The following is an 18995-nucleotide window of genomic DNA, read 5'->3' as shown; positions in this document are numbered from 1 at the left end:
TTTCATTGCATGCATACATGTACATGTATCATGCATACAGTGTGTGGTTGTTCGCCTATAACTCGAGTGTGGTTGTTCGCCAATTTCAAACCAAATGTAGTCAGTCGTTCAAAATAATAAAATAATAATATTGAGACTTATATTTGGTCGTATTTGAAAAAGTAACGCATACTGACAGTAATAAAACCTTCAGTTTTAATCGCTTTAACAACAAACACAGGTATAAATAACAAGAGGGCCATGATGGCCCTGAATCGCTCACCTGACTAACCAAATACAATCCCAACCCAGATTTCATCAAGATACACATTCTGACCAAATTTCATAAAGATTAGCGGAAAACTGTGACCTCTATTGTCTACACAAGGTTTTTCTATTATTTGACCTAGTGACCTAGTTTTTGACCCCAGGTGACCCAAATACAATCCCAACCCAGATTTCATCAAGATAAACATTCTGATCAAATTTTATAAAGATTGGATGAAAACTGTTACCTCTATTGTCTACACAAGGTTTTTCTATTATTTGACCTTGTGACCTAGTTTTTGACCCCAGATGACCCAAATACAATCCCAACCCAGATTTCATCAAGATAAACATTCTGACCAAATTTCATAAAGATTGGATGAAAACTGTGACCTCTATTGTCTCTACAAGGTTTTTCTATTATTTGACCTAGTGACCTAGTTTCTGATTAAGTGACATAGTTTTTGACCCCAGATGATCCAAATTCAATCCCAACCGAGATTTCATCAAGATAAACATTCTGACCAAATTTCATAAAGATTGAATGAAAACTGTGACCTCTACTGTCTACACAAACAAATTGTTGACGGTTTTTCTATTATTTGACCTAGTGACCTAGTTTTTGACCTCAGATGACCCAAATACAATCCCAACCCAGATTTCATCAAGATAAACATTCTGACCAAATTTCATAAAGATTGGATGAAAACTGCGACCTCTATTGTCTACACAGTGTTTTTCTACTAGTTGACCTAGTTTTTGACCTAGTGACCTAGTTTTTGACCCCAGATGACCCAAATGCAATCCCAACCCAGATTTTATCAAGATAAACATTCTGACCAAATTTCATAAAGATTGGATGAAAACTGTGACCTTTACTGTCTACACAAGGTTTTTCTATTATTTGACCTAGTTTTTGACCTAGTGACCTAGTTTTTAACCCCAGATGACCCAAATACAATCCCAACCCAGATTTCATCAAGATAAACATTCTGACCAAATTTCATAAAGATTGGATGAAAACTGCGACCTCTATTGTCTACACAAGGTATTTCTATTATTTGACCTATTATGTGACCTAGTTTTTGACCTAGTGACCTAGTTTTTGACCCCAGATGACCCAAATACAATCCCAACCCAGATTTTATCAAGATAAACATTCTGACCAAAATTCATAAAGATTGGATGAAAACTGTGACCTCTACTGTCTACACAAACAAATTGTTGACGGACACACACACGCAAGCACACACGCACATTCGGACGCCGGACATCACACGGTCACATAAGCTCACCATGTCACTTCGTGACAGGTGAGCTAAAAATGTGTGGTCGTCTGCATCGTCGACTTCGATATTTGTCTTTGAATGTTCTCAGAAAGTATTATACCTAAACATATGAGCAATACATCAATAAAAAGTAGAATTCGCACTGCGTACGGTGCGCCAAAACATTGTAACATATGTTCTGCAAAAACGGAGAAAATATCAAAAAACAAACCTTCAATTGACGTTTTGTCTGCAAAATAGCCGTGGTCGTTCGTATTTGTGGTCACGTGACAGTTTTTGTTCCCGCACATTGCAAATCAAAACATAGCATATTTTGTATGTACTCTAATCATTACTAACCATGCCTTTGTTAAATAGTCATTTAAGCTTCATACTCCCTTTTTAAAGTATCAAAAACTAAACAAAACAAATGTGAGCAGGACATACTACAAAGTAAATGTGCCAACATTTGAAATGTTAAAATAATGCTTTGCTCACATTAACTATAGGCTGAAAATCTTCATGTTTTTTCTTCACATGTTTTTCAGCAAATTTCTGTCTGAACAGAAAACTACAAAATAAAGTAACTAATGCATGTTAGATATTTATGTACTTTTTATGTGTAAAAGCATACGAGTTAAAAGTTATAAGAGCTACACAATTATGTCCATTTTCATTTGTCATTATTTTATTTCTGGTGGGGTCGCTTATATTATGTTCATGTTATATCACCAAAAAAATTGTTTCTTTGTTAATTCCATTTCAACTTTGAAGCAATTAAAACATTTCATTTGATTGCTGTTACGTTATTTAATTAGTTTTCTTTCGTAATTTCATAATTAAAACTTTTCTCAGACAGTTGTGGTGGAATCGATGATGACATAAATTACAACAAATATTGATAAAACAACTAGGACATTAACTGGTCAATATTTTAGCAAAGAATGCTTATCTTGATAAAATTGTTTCTTATAAAAACTTATTTTTTGCGAGAAACCAGTGTTGGATACTGGTAAGCAAAACAATGAGCTGTCGAACATCTCAGCTGATCTTTATTGCGAGTTAAATAAATGTCTCAATTGCATCTACGCTAATAGCCTCCACTTCCCGCAGTTTGCAAGTTAAATTTCCGCAAGGAAAACAAAACAATAGTGCAAATTATAACAAGAGCTGTCACCATAGGATGACTTATGCCCCCTATAAACGCTTGATAGAAGTTATGAGCTTTTTTCGAAACCTAAACGCAGATTTCGAAACCTAAACGCGGACCCTAACTTCAAGGTCAATGTCACAGGGGTCAAAATTTGTGTGCGTATGGAAAGGCCTTGTCCATATACACATGCATATTAAATATGAAGGTTATATCTCAAGGGACATAGAAGTTATGAGCATTTTTCAAAACCTAAACGCAGATTTCGAATTCTAAACGCGGACCCTAACTTCAAGGCCAAGGTCACAGGGGTCAAAATTTTTGTGCGTATGGAAAGGCCTTGTCCATATACACATGCATACCAAATATGAAGGTTATATCTCAAGGGACATAGAAGTTATGAGCATTTTTCGAAACCTAAACGCAGATTTCGAAACCTAAACGCGGACCCTAACTTCAAGGTCACAGGGGTAAAAATTTGTGTGCGTATGGAAAGGCCTTGTCCATATACACATGCATACCAAATATGAAGGTTATATCTCAAGGGACATGGAAGTTATGAGCATTTTTCGAAACCTAAACGCAAAGTGTGACGGAAAGACAGACAAACAGACGGACAGACAGACAGTTCTATCACTATATGCCCCCTTTTCTTTGAAAGGGGGGATAAAAACATACCGCCTGCAGGTTTTTTTTTCCCCTTATTTGTGATCCGCCGAAAAACGGCCCTTTCCCCTCGGATTTTTATCCCCCCTCAGCAGGTTAATTTTCTCCCAGATTTAATCCCCCCCCCCCATCCCATTTTTTTTTTAAACTTAAAATACATACGTTAACCTGATCCAGTGTAGAAAATAGCACATATTGCATAATTTAATTATCTGTTGCCTTGAATTTGTTTTAAAAACAGTAAAATATGTTAAATTGATTATTTAAGACTTTGCTTAATTTCCCCCAAATCCGGCGTTTCGCGTTATTTTTTCCCCCAAAATCTGGCATTTCCCGCGATTTTTTCCCCTCAAAAAAGGCCAGGCCCTTTCCCCAAAATCAGATAAAACCCCCTGAACTGTTTGTTACCGCACAGGTGCTGATTAATTGATTTATTACTGTGTTGACACATTATTTATTACAGTCTTTGATGTGGCATGTTGTTCTTACTAGACGCCAGCGTTAGTTGGCAGTTTGTAGCGTGCAAAAGTAAAATTGTACGATTTATTTCATGAAAAAAAGCATAATTAAAAACAAGAAATGTGTTTGACAAAAACACTCTGTCCCCTTCTGCGCCGCTTTGATTGTTTTTTCGACCTTTGACCTTGAAGGATGACCTTGACCTTTCACCACTCAAAATGTGCAGCTCCATGAGATACACATGCATGCCAAATATGAAGTTGCTATCTTCAATACGTTATGGCAAATGTTATGGCAAAATGTTAAAAGTGGAGCAAACAAACACACAAACAAACACACAAACAAACGCACAAACCAACCAACAGACAGGGCAAAAACAATATGCCCCCCACTATAGTGGTGGGGCACATAAAAATCAGGTTAACCTTTTCCCAAAAATGTAACCGGCTAACTGATCGTTTCGATAGGTTAACCGGTTAACCTCTCGCATCCCCCATATAAACATAAGCATTCCCTACCAAAAGAACACCAGGTAACAAAAGTGCTTTCTTGAAGCTCAAGGCCTGGCCAGACGGTGGCTGCCTGAGAACCAGAGTCTGTGTTTGAACGTCTGAATCACCATCATGTCCCAGCAGAGCAGCTGTGGAGAAACACAACATTAACCCATTTATGCCTATCATCTAGAAAAAATGCCTTGGCAAACAGCGTAGACCCAGATGAGACGCCGCATTATGCGGCGTCTCATCAGGGTCTACGCTGTTTGCTTAAAGGAATTTCTGTAAGAAATATTCTAAATATAGAAATAAATATACTAGACATCCCTAATTTTGGAAATAAATTGATCCAATTTAGAAGGATGGGAACGTCCACTAGGCATAAATGGGTTAAAGCATAAACCACAATACACTCTGAGTGACAATGAGGCACAATTTCCACAATCCATTTACCGTACTGTAGCATGTATCACGCACAATAGACTGCATAGTATTCTCGAAAAATAAACATGGCCTCTTATAAGGATATTTACGATAGCACATGAAATTGTTAGCAACTTAGCAGTCAGAATTGTGCTGTGTCCATGTATAAAGCGCACAAACATTTTCATTTAAAATTAAGGGGTATGCAACAGCACATAATGCATGTTTAAGTATAATATATTGACAGTCACTGAGTCAGTCATCAGAAGTTAGGCAAAGGCTAATTGTATTTATTAGTTTTTTGCTTTTTTTTGTTTTAACTTACTAATTTTAGCTCGATTGCATAGTCAGCCAAAGGCTTATTTGAAAAGCTCTGAAGTCCGTTTCCTGGGACTAGAACCAGTACCTGGTGTGTATGGGGGAAATCTAAAGAATGCTCCCACTGTGGGGATCGAACCCATGACCTCCAGAGAACTAGGTGGACACCATATCCACTACACCACTGCGATCTTAATAATAGTGATTATTACTTGATATCAAGACAATGTTCCAAGCCCGCTTATATTAAGCCAAGAATGTGAACAAGCCCCGTACAAATTTACCAGTGTAAGCCAAGAATGTGGACAAGCCCAGTACAAATTTACCAGTGTAAGCCAAGAATGTGAACAAGCCCAGTACAAATTTACCAGTGTTAGCCAAGAATGTGAACAGGCCCAGTACAAATTTACCAGTGTAAGCCAAGAATGTGAACAAGCCCAGTACAAATTTACCAGTGTTAGCCAAGAATGTGAACAGGCCCAGTACAAATTTACCAGCGAAGGGCTTGAACCTTGTTCTTATTTTGATCACTGCTCAACCGTGCAAGTACTGGTTCTACCCAGGAAACCAACTCGAGAGGGTTTCTGAAAGCCTTGGGCTTTCAATGCAATCAAGCTTTAGTAAATAGGATTAAACTAACAGCTCAGAGAAAACTACCAATATTTCCATTTTAAGCTTGTGGGTAAAAGAAACTTAAGAGATAAGATAAGTATGGAATATAATAATTGTTTACAATAACTTGTGTGACATTCCAGTGAGATGTATGAAACAGCGCAAAAAATCTTCACATGATCAAATTATTCATGACAAACTTTTTAAATCATGCAAATAACAGAGAGATGATAAAGAACTTTAAGAATGACAAAGGAGCCAAAAAAAAACTATTGAAATAGTGCATGACAAATACGAGTCTAGTTACCAGTATCGTCCACGTCCTCAGGTCTGGTGTCATACTGAATGTCCGGTGAAAACCCTGCCTTATTTACCTCCAAGTCTACATCCTGCATGTCTTCATCAGGGCTGGGTAGGCCTGTAAAATAATTTATATATGGCGGCATGAAATTTCGTGGTTTTCAAAAAATGACTTTTTCATGGAATCGTGGGTTTTTGATTTTGAAACACAAGGAGGAATTTGCCTTGATTATTTGACATGTTTTTTAAAAAAATGACTTTTTCATGGACTCGTGGGTTTCTGATCTTGGAAAAAAGGAGGAATTCGCCGCGATCATTTGACAATGTGTTTGTGTTAAATTTGTGGATCTGTGAACCCACTATATTAACAAAAATTAATGTTCCACAAATAATAATGATCTTACTGGAGTAAACCGTAATTTCATCCAACCATTACACATTCAGTGTGGAAGTTTGAGAAACATTTCCGTAGTGAAAAGTGAATGACAAGGCAATTGGCAACAACATATACATTTACAGAACTATAGGTTGTTTCTTAAACTTTTTGTTTATTTCTCAATAGAAAGAACATTATCTTTATTTTATTTTATAAAAATGAAACAAAGGTAGGCTGAAATAGATATACTGAGACAGTCAGGAACCTAATTACCAACATTTTGTATCTATGTGCAGATTTCAAATTTCAAGCCTTAACAGTTGTATGATTATGATAATTAAAAAACAAATATTTGAAATAAAATAACTGCCAAACAAACAAACAAGATACAGAATACATAATCATTACAAAATACAATGACTTAACATCGACTTCCATCAAGGCAGAACAAAACCCTACCTATCTCCTTCGGGCAATTGACAAGGCCAAAGATATTGATCACTCCACCAGCGAACAAGGCAGTCGAGGTTACCAGAAAGGCAAACTATAAAAACACATGCCATTTGCAGTATTATATGAGTACATAAATGTTGAACAATTTTTTTATAGAAATATAGCTATCAATGACAAATGTACTTAACCTTTTCCCCCATAAGAAGCAAAGTGAAAATGGCTTTTGCAACCAGCACAAAACCAGAACTGCCTGCGAGTAACTGGCACCTTGTTCAGGTTTTATGCTGTTTGCTGCTCATCAGTAACTGAGGGTTGGAAATGAAGCCTTTAAAACTTAAATTTAGTATTAAAAGAAAGGTATTTAATTATATGTAACTTTCTGAGGGACTACACATGCGTCAAGATATGTATCTAAGTGGTAAAGGGTTTCCTTCTAGCTTAAGAGTTGTTCTTGGTTTACATTTTTTTAGATGTATAAAGTATCACTTGAAATCCTCACTTGCAGCTAAAGCAACATTTTACAGACCATAGCAAAACAAGGAGAACCTACATCATATCCATAGTGAAGCACCTGGGAGACCATGAGAGCCCCAATGATGTTGCCAACGGACGCACAGGCACTCCACACACCCAGAACAAAGCCCCGGCTGAAATTAAATTAACGGATTCAGTTACAATGACCAGAATACTAACACTCTTGTTTGGAGAAAACTTCTGTCAGAAACCTTCTTTTTACAAGAATAGACATAAGGTCTGTAATAATACAAAGAGTAAAGTACCATCACACCTTGTTGGACTTATGGATTTGGGATTTTTGTGGTCACTGTCTGTTTTTGTGAGCATTTCCAATAGCCCCCTTAGTCAATAATGACTAACGTTTTTGATATACAGTGGAAACCCTCTAAACCGGATCCTCTCTATACCGGAATCCTCTCTAAACCGGACAAATTGTCCGGTCCCATTTTTCCGCTATAAAACCATGCGTAAAATATTTCCTCAAGAGCGGAATCCCCTCAATTCCGTATACCGATCTTTCTTTGATCAATATTGGGTCATTCCATACGTAATTGTACCTCTCTAAACCGCTCAGGGCCGGTTTATTGCACCTTAGACCTAGTGTCAAAAAGTTGTGAATAGCGGATTAAAGACGCGTGAAATTAATGAAGGTGGTCGAACAAATTACAAACTGTAAAAATCGCAAAACAATTAAAAGGTGCTTGTCTGTCCTGTGATGTACATATCGATCAATAGAGGTGATAAAACTGATTATAATTACTGATAACAAACAAAGAGTTCTTTAGTGTGTTTTGTTTTTGATGTAGGAAGCCGTGCTAAATTTTAATAATCGTTAATGCTATTTAAAATTGTGTTGTTTATTACAATTGCTAATTAAGTGTCATATAAAATGGTGATTTGCAGAGTTATTGAAGCAGTTGCATTAAGATATTCATTTAGATTTTCAAATTGGTAATTAAGATAACTAAGACTAAAAATGTCCGAACTTCCTTCCACATTCAGCTATGTCATTGACTTTCCGAAAGTTACATAGTCAATGTCCTCTCTAAACCGGAATCCTCTCTAAACCGGAATTTCCTCTTGGTCCCGAGGTTGTCCGGTTTAGAGGGGTTCCACTGTAACTTTAGAAAACTTGTGCATAATTATTCTGTTTGAGTTTATCTGAAAGTTACAAGCATTTTCAAAAACAATAACAACTTGAGTAAGCATCAAGTTTGACTTTATTCTATTTCAACAGTGAATGCTTGTTTTAATTTAGACCACATAATAAGGAAACAGGGTTTTTATTAAACTGACAAATAAAATTTTGTTCATCCTTTGTATACTTCTTTAAATTCAATGCAAAAATCAGGCTGTTTCATATTTAGTGTCAAAATAATACACCAGTGCAAACCTGTACAGAAAAGGATACAAGCCTCTCTCTGGGAAAACAGGGCTTAATGCATTTGAGTAAAGTGTTGTCCCAAATTAGCCTGTGCAGTCCGCAATAGCTAATTAAGGACAACACTTTCAGCTTTTATCGTATTTTTGGCTTAAAGGAAGTCTCAAATTAGCAAGAAAGGCAACAAGTGTCTTTTCTAATTAGCCTGTGCATCAATTTACGCACGGGCATTCAATCCCATTTTCTCAGAGGGAGACTCGAATATTTGAGTTGCGTTCTGAGAAACCTGGGCATAATGCATGTGCGTAAAGTGTCGTCCCAGATCAGGCTAATCAGGAACGACATTTTCCGCCTTAATTGGATTTTTGCTAAGAAGAGACTTCATTTAAACAAAAAATGTGTCGTACCTGATTAGCCTGTGTGGACTGCACAGGCTAATCTGGGACGATCCTTTACGCACATGCATTATGTCCAGTCTTCTCAGAACACGACTCATTAGGAAACACCATGTAAACTGTGAGCATTGGTAAACAGACTTTCTACACAAAAGTCATTTTCTACCTAGATTTGCCAAACCAGTTTCCCATGACCGCCACCACGGTGGGCCATCCAGTCGACTGCAGGAGACCATTCAGTATCCAGACTATCACGTACAGGTACTGGTTGTAGAAATGGGTCCACTCAAATACACAGCCAAACACAAACACCTGAAATATGTAGGGACAGTTTGAAATCAATGAGCCTCACTGCGTAAAAATAGGGCTTAATGCATGTGTCAGCGATGGTTTTCCTTCTTTATAAAGAACCAGAAAACAAAATTTTTTTCAAAGGGGAAAACAAAAAATTTCCCAATTGCCAACCCAAAAAAATCCCAATTGAAGGTTTCCATACGAAAAAAATAAAAATATTTGGGTTCAAAAAATGCAGCATTTAGTTTATTTCCCTATGCAGCTCTATGGCTTATTCCTACTGTAAGTAAATGTAATATTGGCAACTTGACAACACTTAGTTATAAATTTAAGTAAAGGTATTTATAAGCAACAAATAAAACACACCAATCTGCCAATCTGAAGACTTCAAGTCCCACATTTTCCCAGTTGCATTTTTTTTCGCGGTAATTTGTCCAAATTGGGCAAACAAATTGCTGTTTGCATATCGCACAAGCTAATCTGGGATGACACTTTACGCTTTTTTTACTTTAACAAAACTCTCTTCTTAGAGAAATTCCGGTAAGGGTGGAAAATGTCGTCCTTGATTAGCCTGTCCGGACTGCACAGGCTAATCGGTGATAACACTTAACACACATGCATTTAATCCGGTTTTTCTGAGTAAGGCGCGTATGTTAAATGTATTCACTTGTAAAACATGTATCACAATAAAACTTTAAAGATTATAACAAATCTGTATCTAAGACAATGATATGAAATGATGTGACTAAACCAGATTAAACACAAAGTGCGTGTTTGCATTCATGACTTCACTCCAAATGCAATACAAATACATTGACATATAAAGGATATCTAATTTTATGCAGGGATACAAAGTTTCATGTCAAGCTATGCAAGTTTTGACTTGCCAAAGCCCAAATCATGACACCAGGTATTGTCTCTTTTATTTACTACTTTCCACAGTAAAACACATTAAAATTGATATTAACTTTATTATTCGATCCACAATTTAGGGCTAAGATTTGTTTGAAAACTTGGTGAGTTACCATGACTGCCGTGGAACACATGCCAATGGAGAGAACCTTCCTGAGCTCATATCTGTCTCCCAGCACACCGCTGATGTAGAGACCCTGTATCATTGAAATATGCAACTGCATTACGAGCCACCTTATGTAAAAATGGGTATTAATATGTGTCGTGTTCTGAGAAAACTGGGCTTAACTCATGTGCGTAAAGTGCTAATCAGGGACGACACTTTCCGCTTTTATGGTATTTTTAGTTTCAAGGAAGTCCCTCCTTACCGAAAATCAAGTTTAGGCGGAAAGTGTCGTCCCTGATTAGCCTGTGCAGACTGCACAGGCTAATCTGGGGCGACACTTTACGCACATGAATTAAGCCCAGCTTTCTCAGAACAAGACACATTTTATCCTATTACCAGATGAAAATCAATAGTATAACAACGATTGTATAAACTTGAGCTCTATACTATCGCTATTTTTATATCAGATTTGGGTTTTCCCAAAATTTGAGAATCTGTTTTTGTCTACTTTGGACAAACAGTGAGATATCGATATTAATTAATGGATAAATGGAGGAAATAATAGGATAAGTAGAATATTATGTGAGTTTTGGATAAAGATCAAGTTTATCATACTAAGCTCGAACCATACTCAGCTGGGCAAGACTCGCGCTACCATGGTTCTAAGCCTCGTATGATAAATTTGATCTTTATCCAAAACTCACATAATATTCTCTATATCCCATATGCAACCAGTGTTGCTCAAGACCAGCTTGCGCAATCCAGCAGTCTGGTTAGGAGCTACCCTGTTAACTATAAACAGCAACGCTTATCGGTCTCATAAACAGAAAGAGTAGCGTCTGACCAGTATATGCCCAGGCTGGTCTGGAGGTATGCTGGTTGCATAAGGTACATGACTCATTTTTGCATCAAGCAGATCTTATTATGAAGCATGATGGGAAACTTTGTCCTTTATTATACTCAAATTAGGTATACAGCTTAAAAAATTAGCCTGAGCATAACTGAATATTACAACATGGTTGAGATTTTAAGGGTCTGTATTATGTTCAATTAAAATTTAATCAATAACACACTGTTATCATATCTTTACAGAAATAAAACAAGTACAGATTTCAAGTAGCTATATACCGCACCACTTACAACAGCATATGCTATCATGAACACTGCATCGAGAACACCAAGGTAAGTTTCAGCATCATCAGACTTGCCGTACATGTGATGTGCTGTCCACAACTGAAAGATCATATCAGTTTTATGCTTCATAACAAAAATAATAAAAACAATCAGGAAAATATTTCCCTATATTTTTTCAGAAGGGATTTTATATTTTTAATGTTTGTCTATGAGGAATTGAAGAATTACTTTACATGCATGATATAATGTACATTATTTTTAAATTAATAAATTGCAATAACCTTAATTACATCATAAACACATACTTCAGCCGCACTCTTGAATAATGGGGCTTAATGCTTTTGTGGTGTTTATTTTGTAAGGAAGTCTCTTAAACCAATTAAGGCAGAAATGTCTTCCCTGATTATCGTGTGCAGAATGCACAGGCTAATCTATGACCGCACTTTATGCACATGCATTAAGCCCTGTTTTCCCAGAGTGAGGCTCACTCACTTTATCTGGTTTGTTGCAGTGTGTTTCATTGCCTGGCGTTGAGCTCCACTCACTGGAAATGGTGGATTTTACATTGCTGAATGTCTTCCTTGTTGCATGGAACAGAGCATAGCTGAAACATATTGCAGAGCCTATTAAGCCTTTACCACTCAGATAAGTGTTTTGACGCATTTGTAGTCCCATAGAAAGTTACAAGTTTAAGTTTAAATTAATAACCTTTCTTACTAAATTCAAGTTTTAAAGGCTTCATTTCCAACCCTTAGATACTGATGAGCAGCAAACAGCATAAAACCTGAACAGACTGCGAGTTACTCGCAGGCTGTTCTGGTTTTATGCTGGTTGCAAAAGCCATTTTTACTTTGCTTCTTATGAGGTGAAAGGTTAAAGGAGTTTATTACCGAAAGAATGAAAAGTTTTACAAATCATGACGTTACCTGTCTTCAATAGCTTCCGATAATGTGCATGTTTTATTTTGTGCATGATGTCACAGGTACACAATTTCACAAGTACGTTTGAATTTGCCATTCTGTTTTTATAAGAAAAAACATTGCTGAAAATGCCACAAATCAAGGTAATAAACTACTTTCATTTAATTTATATCAACTTCAACTGATTGTGTTAACAATTTAATTTTTTACACTTAACATAAGTCCTATAAACACCAAAAAAATGTTACGCTTTTTGCATCTGCCACATTTACATTCCACAAACTCCATCCATTTACGAGTAAATTTTGTTAATGCTAAAAACTGCACTGTCCGATTAGCAAGGGAGGCGGAAAACTACAACCGGCGAGGCATGGTATGGTATTGCGCAAGGGGGGGTTAGAGGGTTAGGGTTAGGGTTTTGGTTAGTGTTAGGGGTCGGGTTAGGGTTTGGGTTAGCCTAAACCCAACCCTAACCCTAACCCGACCCCTAACCCTTACTCTAACCCTTTTTTGGGGTTATCACCCCTGACCATGCCTCGCCCGTTGTAGTTTTCCGCCTACCATTAGCAATGAATGAACTTGTTTCATGTTTACTTTTCAAATCCAAGTTTCAATGTTGAATCGTGAAACATATTAAAAGTGTGGTTCATAATGATTTAAGCTCAAAAAATCTCCGGACCACCCCAGGCAAGAATACAATCACATTCACCAACCACTTTGCATTTAAAGAGGATGATGATTCTACCTCTTTTTCTTCCGATACAGCACTGATTCAAAATAGAAGATTTTGTGCTGGCGCCTATTGGTTTAGGGGTCAAACTGTACAAGAGATGCTCAGTCTGGTGTTAATTTAAAACTATTTGCATTGTAATTGTTTACAGGTGGATAAAGGGACAAAGACAGCCACATGCGTAAGGGTTTTGAAAACTTCTACTGTGGCTGCCTCATGTATATGGGGAGACAGTGAATTCCATTGTATAATTGTTCTTGGGAAGAATGAGTCTTTTGAGGTTTGTATGTGTCTAAAGCAATGGTTACTGCTGAGGCTTTATGAATTTAAATGCTTTGTAATTGTCGAAAGCCTCAGTCTTAATTAAACGCTCTCGAGTCCGTTTCCTGGGCCTAGAACCAGTACTTGGTTTCTTTTGGGGAGATCTAAAGAACACTCTGACAGTGAGGATCGAACTCGTTACCTCCCGGTCGTTAGGCGGACACCATAACCATTACATCACAGCGACCTGTAATTGATTAGTTATTCCATTTTCTGTGACATTGATGTCTGGCATGGATGGATGAGCACTGGGGCATTTGTCAGGAATAGCTTCAGATGTAGGCATCTTGGAATTGACTGTTGAGGATATTAGTGTTTTGTTTTGAGGTGTTGATTTAAGGAGACCATTTTCCCTAAGAGGAGGTATGGTCTGGCTTTCAGTTTTTTTAGTTTTGATTTTTGAGAATAGGTTTTTGGAATATAAGGGTGTGCTGGGTGAGTTTGTTCTGAAACTTGGGATGTCTATGATGAGGTTTTAAATGTATTGCCAATATGCCTGGCACTGCTCTTTTTGGATTTGCAATTTAGTTTCTTTAGGTTATTTCTTTTAGGTTTTTGTTGTTGAGATTTAAGATATTTGCGTTCATATGTGTTCATTTTTGTTTTTAATTTTTTAGATACCCAAGGTAGTTTGTTGTTGTTTTTTATTAGTTAAGTTGGAATGTTTTTTGAGATGGTATTTTGTAGGTCTTTTTAAAATGTATTCCAAATAGTGTCTATGTCTTGGTCAGCATATGTTTGATTTTATAATTTTATTTGTGTTTCTTGAAGGTCCATTTTAATTTTAAGCCAATCTGTTTTGAGTAGTTTGTTTATTTCTCTTGGTTAAGGTTTGCATCATCTAAGAGAATGCCAGGAAATATTGAAACTGAACACAATGGCGTACAGTGTCTGACATGTCACCCTGGCAAGGAAGGGGGTACCAAGTTTACAGGTGTTACATTCTAGCGATTATTTCTTCCATGCGACACTTTTCGCACAACAACCATATGGCTATCTGTGAGAATTAGGACCACGGTTTAGATCTACTTGGTTTGAGAGTAAAATTTTAATGATAAGATTTTTGTTTTTGGTTGGTGATAAAATGCATGATTACCTTCCTGGTTTGCGTGTTGATGATGCATTATAAGAAACGAAAAAATTAAATACAGCAAACTTAGAAAGGCGAGTTTCATTGTTAATCTATCGGAAACATATAACACCGGGAAACAAGTTTAAAACTCAAACAATTTAATTAATGCCATTTTGGATAAAAAAAATAATAAATTTCGTGACGTCGCGAAATCGCATGACAATTCTGCAAATCGTAGTTTGAAGTATTCAATTTGAAAGCGGATATATATTCACCTTGAAAATGTCAAAATAAATGTTATAATATGATGATACGACCACATTTTAAATAATATCACTTCAAATATTTTATATTAACCATGTTTGTTATCATTTGTTTTGATGTTTTAAGCCACTCTGGATCAGCAGACGATGTATTCCGGATGAGCGGCGACACGAATTACCTAATTCTACCCAAATCTACCTAAATCTTCCGAAATCTACCTAAATCTACATAAGTCATTGTAAAAATAATTTTATCCCATCATCAGACGTGCATTGTCAAAATATACCACAGTGGAATAAATTTTCCTCTATTTCGGCAGTGCAGAAATATAGCTGTCAAGCGCGGCGGAGAATGGTCATATTACTCGGAATCAACTATAAAGTAATCATTTTTAGTAAAATCGAATCAGATTCAACAAAACAAACAATTTGATACCAAGATGTAATATATTTTTTAACAAATAATGCAACTCAAAAAGACAAAAAAACATTATTTACAAATATTAGGTGCGCGTACTCGTGACGTCATTATTAACACGTCATACAACACAATGCATGTTCTTTCACGCTAAAGCTGCAGTTGTTTAGTGTGTTTTTTTCATTATTTCTTAAAAATCGGGGACGTAGAGGTATGATATAAAAAAAAACAGGTTAGTTACTGATCTTTTTGTAATGTTTTAGGCTCGGCACGATTAAAATAATAAAACAATGTTTGCATAAAATAACTTTGGGATTTTCCGTGTAGTTTGATTTTCCTATTCTATTTTTAAAGAAATAATTTACGACTAAGAAAATTGATGGGATAAATCGAATACTAGGTCGGTGCCGAATAAAGCAAAGTTTATTTTGCTCGGCACGAAAATCTGAACCACTCGCCAAGTCTCGTGGTTCAGATTTTCTAAGCATCGCAAAATAAACTTTGCTTTATTCGGCACCGACCTAGTATTCTCTATATCTTCTTTTTTTGTTTTGTTTCTCTTTTATGTCGTTGATGTAATGAAGGCCAATAAATATATAATGTAGTTAAAGTTGGTCCCCATTAATCGAGCATGGGCGTTTGATGGTTAACAAATGCGGATGCATAACTAAGGCTTAAATGGATGCGTAGTAGTTGTTATGCTATGTATCTTTAGAGTATATAGAGATCATTTAATTGTGCAAACCCAATTATACTATCCGAATCTTGGCTTCATTGCACTGCTTTTAGATTGATATTCGTTATATGCTTTAAATATAACTGTCGCAAAAATAGTGTATTTAATATACTGAAACTGCCAGTTTATATTTATTTCAGTTTCGGTTATGTCATTGAATTTGTCGAATCTGACACGTAACGCACATTGCTAGTGTCCTATTATCTGGGCGTATGTATTGTACGTTATGTCTTGTTAAGATTTATCAAATTTCTTTGAATAGGATGCAAAAAGGTGTCAGCTTGTTATTTGCTGTTCGGTTTGATTTATCGATTTTTTTTGAAAATGCCCAAAAACTAGCGTAAACGCAATTACCCAACTATTGAAATAAACTTATCAACTCATATATTGTATAAAATCGCATCAAGTTTTCACATACATTCAAAAGGAAATAATACATGTGGGTGCAATCATTAGCTCTGAAAATGTTAAGTTTATAATTATAACAATGTTCATTATTGCTTAAAATATTTTTTTTACATACACCGTCCGATTGTTTAAGTTTTCTAAGACCTTCTGGTTACGCATGCGCAATTAATTTCCTTCTATATTACATATAAAATAGTTGAAGTTCGATATCAATTTTTACCATGATCAAGCAATGACCCACTATATCATCATACATCATTGGAAAGATAAATGCATAATCTTTTGAAAAAATGGATGTCATTAAATTCTATACATTGTAACTCAAAATATTCACCTTAGAATAGGCAAACCGGTTTTGACAGCTGTGCAGGCGACCATTTTGGGCTCAAATAGTATGACCTACTTTCAAAGCCGGGAACCATCAACAGAAAAAGTAGAGCACAAAAATGGCTTTTTTTCTTATTGCTTACAAATATACCTTCAAATTGATACCAAAACATTCCATTTGAAATGTATTTTACAAATCCTATGCAGCATGCACTGAACAATGTGTGCTAAGTATCAAACTGACTGCATGTAACCCTAAAAACAGGAGTTTATGTGACCTTTAAGAGAACCCAACCCCTTCAAATTTAAATTAAAGGCACTTTTCCCACAGGTATAATCTTTTTTGAGAAAGATCACAAAGTTCCGGTACAATGACACACATATTAATTCATAAAAGTTGCCGTTGAAAGCGCCATGCGTAACAGCGTTTCGCGTCAAGAATTAAGGTAAAAATTACATCATACATGCAGCACTTAGACTCCATACAAGGCATGTCTTTCGATTCTAATAGGCAAAGCTGATCTTACATATGACTTAATAAGTGAAAAAAAATCATCAATGGCAATATTTGTGCAGCAAAGCAGGTTTTGAACTGGATTCGAACAAACTTTTTTATTTGTTTTGCACATTTTAGGTAAAATCCATGTAGAAGCAGCAATTCTGATGTCATTTGACCCAACAAAAGGGCTTGCTTGCATGGAAAAACAACACACTTGACTTCCTGACTAAAAAAAGTCATCGTCAGACATGAGCTTTAAGTCTTTTGTCACACCTGGACCTATGATTCCTCGGCTCGAGTTCCGTCTCGAGCAGGCTCCGGAAAGCATCAGTCTGGCCCGGGTGCTCAATTCTGTGTAATCTGAGAAAACAAAAAGGTGTTTTGTGCACATTTACCCATTACGGTGCCAACTAATGTAAGTTAGATACAATTAGAGTAAGCTTTCAATAGCCTTTCTTGCTTTATTTGCTGCAAATGGTTAATTCACCACGCCGGCATCACATTGTCGGGCACACCGGCAAAGTTATCGCAACAAAATTTGGTTTCAGAGCTGCAGTCAATGTAAAACACCAAATTTTTCTAAATTTGGTGACAAAAGTGTGCCAGGATATCAAAGAAATCATTTTACAATAGATTTAATTGAAAATAACGGCGTACTAACCTGCAAAGACACCGATCCTCTCGACACGACTGGGCGAGTGTTGAGGGTCGTCTCCGAATCAGTCATGCTGTACAGTTTTTGATGGCCTGTCACTTCAGCCGGACTTGTAAACCAATTGGACGACAGTTCAGGCAGAGCTATAGACCCATTTCGACACCGCCTACAAATGCACACTTACGTTTATGCATAATATTAAGGTCACTTAAATACAGTTTTCCTGGTGTTTTTCATGCAGGGTCTATCGCAACAACATTCTTCCAGGAAAGAAAGCATAATATTATGTGTTTTCAGCTGAATACTTGATTTTACTTGAACTCAGCAAGATATCCAAACAGGTAAAATAAGGCAAAGTAGTGTTATTCTGGGTAGATCTGCCTGAATGGGTTGAAGGCGAAGGCAGATAGAAGTGTCGGTCCAAAATTGGCGGGCATTTTTAACAGTAAAAGGCTCAAAAAGTAAACAATAATAATAAATACAGATGAAATAAAGACATGCATTAGGTTCATTATTGAGATTGATGCAAATGAATGTCAAAATGGCACTGAAAAACAATACCGGGTGTTTAAGTAGTCTTAGAATATGTCTCCGCAACAGGTTTCGGTGTGATTTTCCAGCATTTAGCCCCCTTATGACCCCAAGTGCAACAGCCCAATTGCAAACAGCCCTAATTTGGGTCAAAATGACATCTGGCAGTTATGTTTTGCAATACAGAGAGTTTTTGATGGTCAAATGTCAAAATTCTGGCAGACGACTAACTTGGTCGGATGTGCTTAAAGGTTACGCACGCGCAATCAATTTCCTTCTATATTACATATACAATAGTTGAAGTTCGATATCAATTTTTACCATGATCAAGCAATGACCCACTATATCATCATACATCATTGGAAAGATAAATGCATAATCTTTTGAAAAAATTGATGTCATTAAATTCTATACATTGTAACTTAAGGTAGTGCACCTCTAATGGGCACATATCCAAATATAATCTAATTAATTATTTTCTTAATCAGCATCATTTCACTGAACTACATGCAAATTTGTAGGTAGGCTTTCCATGCTTTTTAAAAAAATATACCGATTTTTTCAAAACCACCCCCACGCTCGGCTTTTGTCCAGTTTATTTTCACCCCTGGG

General features: G+C 36.4%; 1 protein-coding gene across 2 annotated transcripts in view; it reads right to left on the bottom strand.

Annotated features, from left to right (window-relative positions):
- The window catches only part of LOC127880629 (sugar phosphate exchanger 3-like), a 251664-nt gene extending 236699 nt beyond the window's left edge, over positions 1-14965 (bottom strand). Inside the window, exons 1-9 of one of the 2 annotated variants that reach the window (XM_052427951.1) lie at positions 14822-14949; positions 11996-12107; positions 11510-11602; positions 10377-10460; positions 9224-9369; positions 7316-7412; positions 6772-6856; positions 5944-6054; positions 4308-4429 (exon numbers count right to left, since the gene is read on the bottom strand). In XM_052427951.1, the coding sequence (XP_052283911.1) occupies positions 4308-4429; positions 5944-6054; positions 6772-6856; positions 7316-7412; positions 9224-9369; positions 10377-10460; positions 11510-11602; positions 11996-12107; positions 14822-14868 (897 nt within the window). In that variant the 5' untranslated portion in view covers positions 14869-14949. Of the gene's footprint in view, positions 1-4307; positions 4430-5943; positions 6055-6771; positions 6857-7315; positions 7413-9223; positions 9370-10376; positions 10461-11509; positions 11603-11995; positions 12108-14821 lie in introns of both variants that reach the window. The other variant, XM_052427950.1, reaches the window with a different exon arrangement.
- Between the last annotated feature and the right edge of the window lie 4030 nt (positions 14966-18995).

The sequence above is a fragment of the Dreissena polymorpha genome, chromosome 5, assembly GCF_020536995.1.
Source record: "Dreissena polymorpha isolate Duluth1 chromosome 5, UMN_Dpol_1.0, whole genome shotgun sequence".
Lineage (NCBI taxonomy): Eukaryota > Metazoa > Mollusca > Bivalvia > Myida > Dreissenidae > Dreissena > Dreissena polymorpha.
This window is presented reverse-complemented; position numbering and strand designations above follow the sequence as displayed.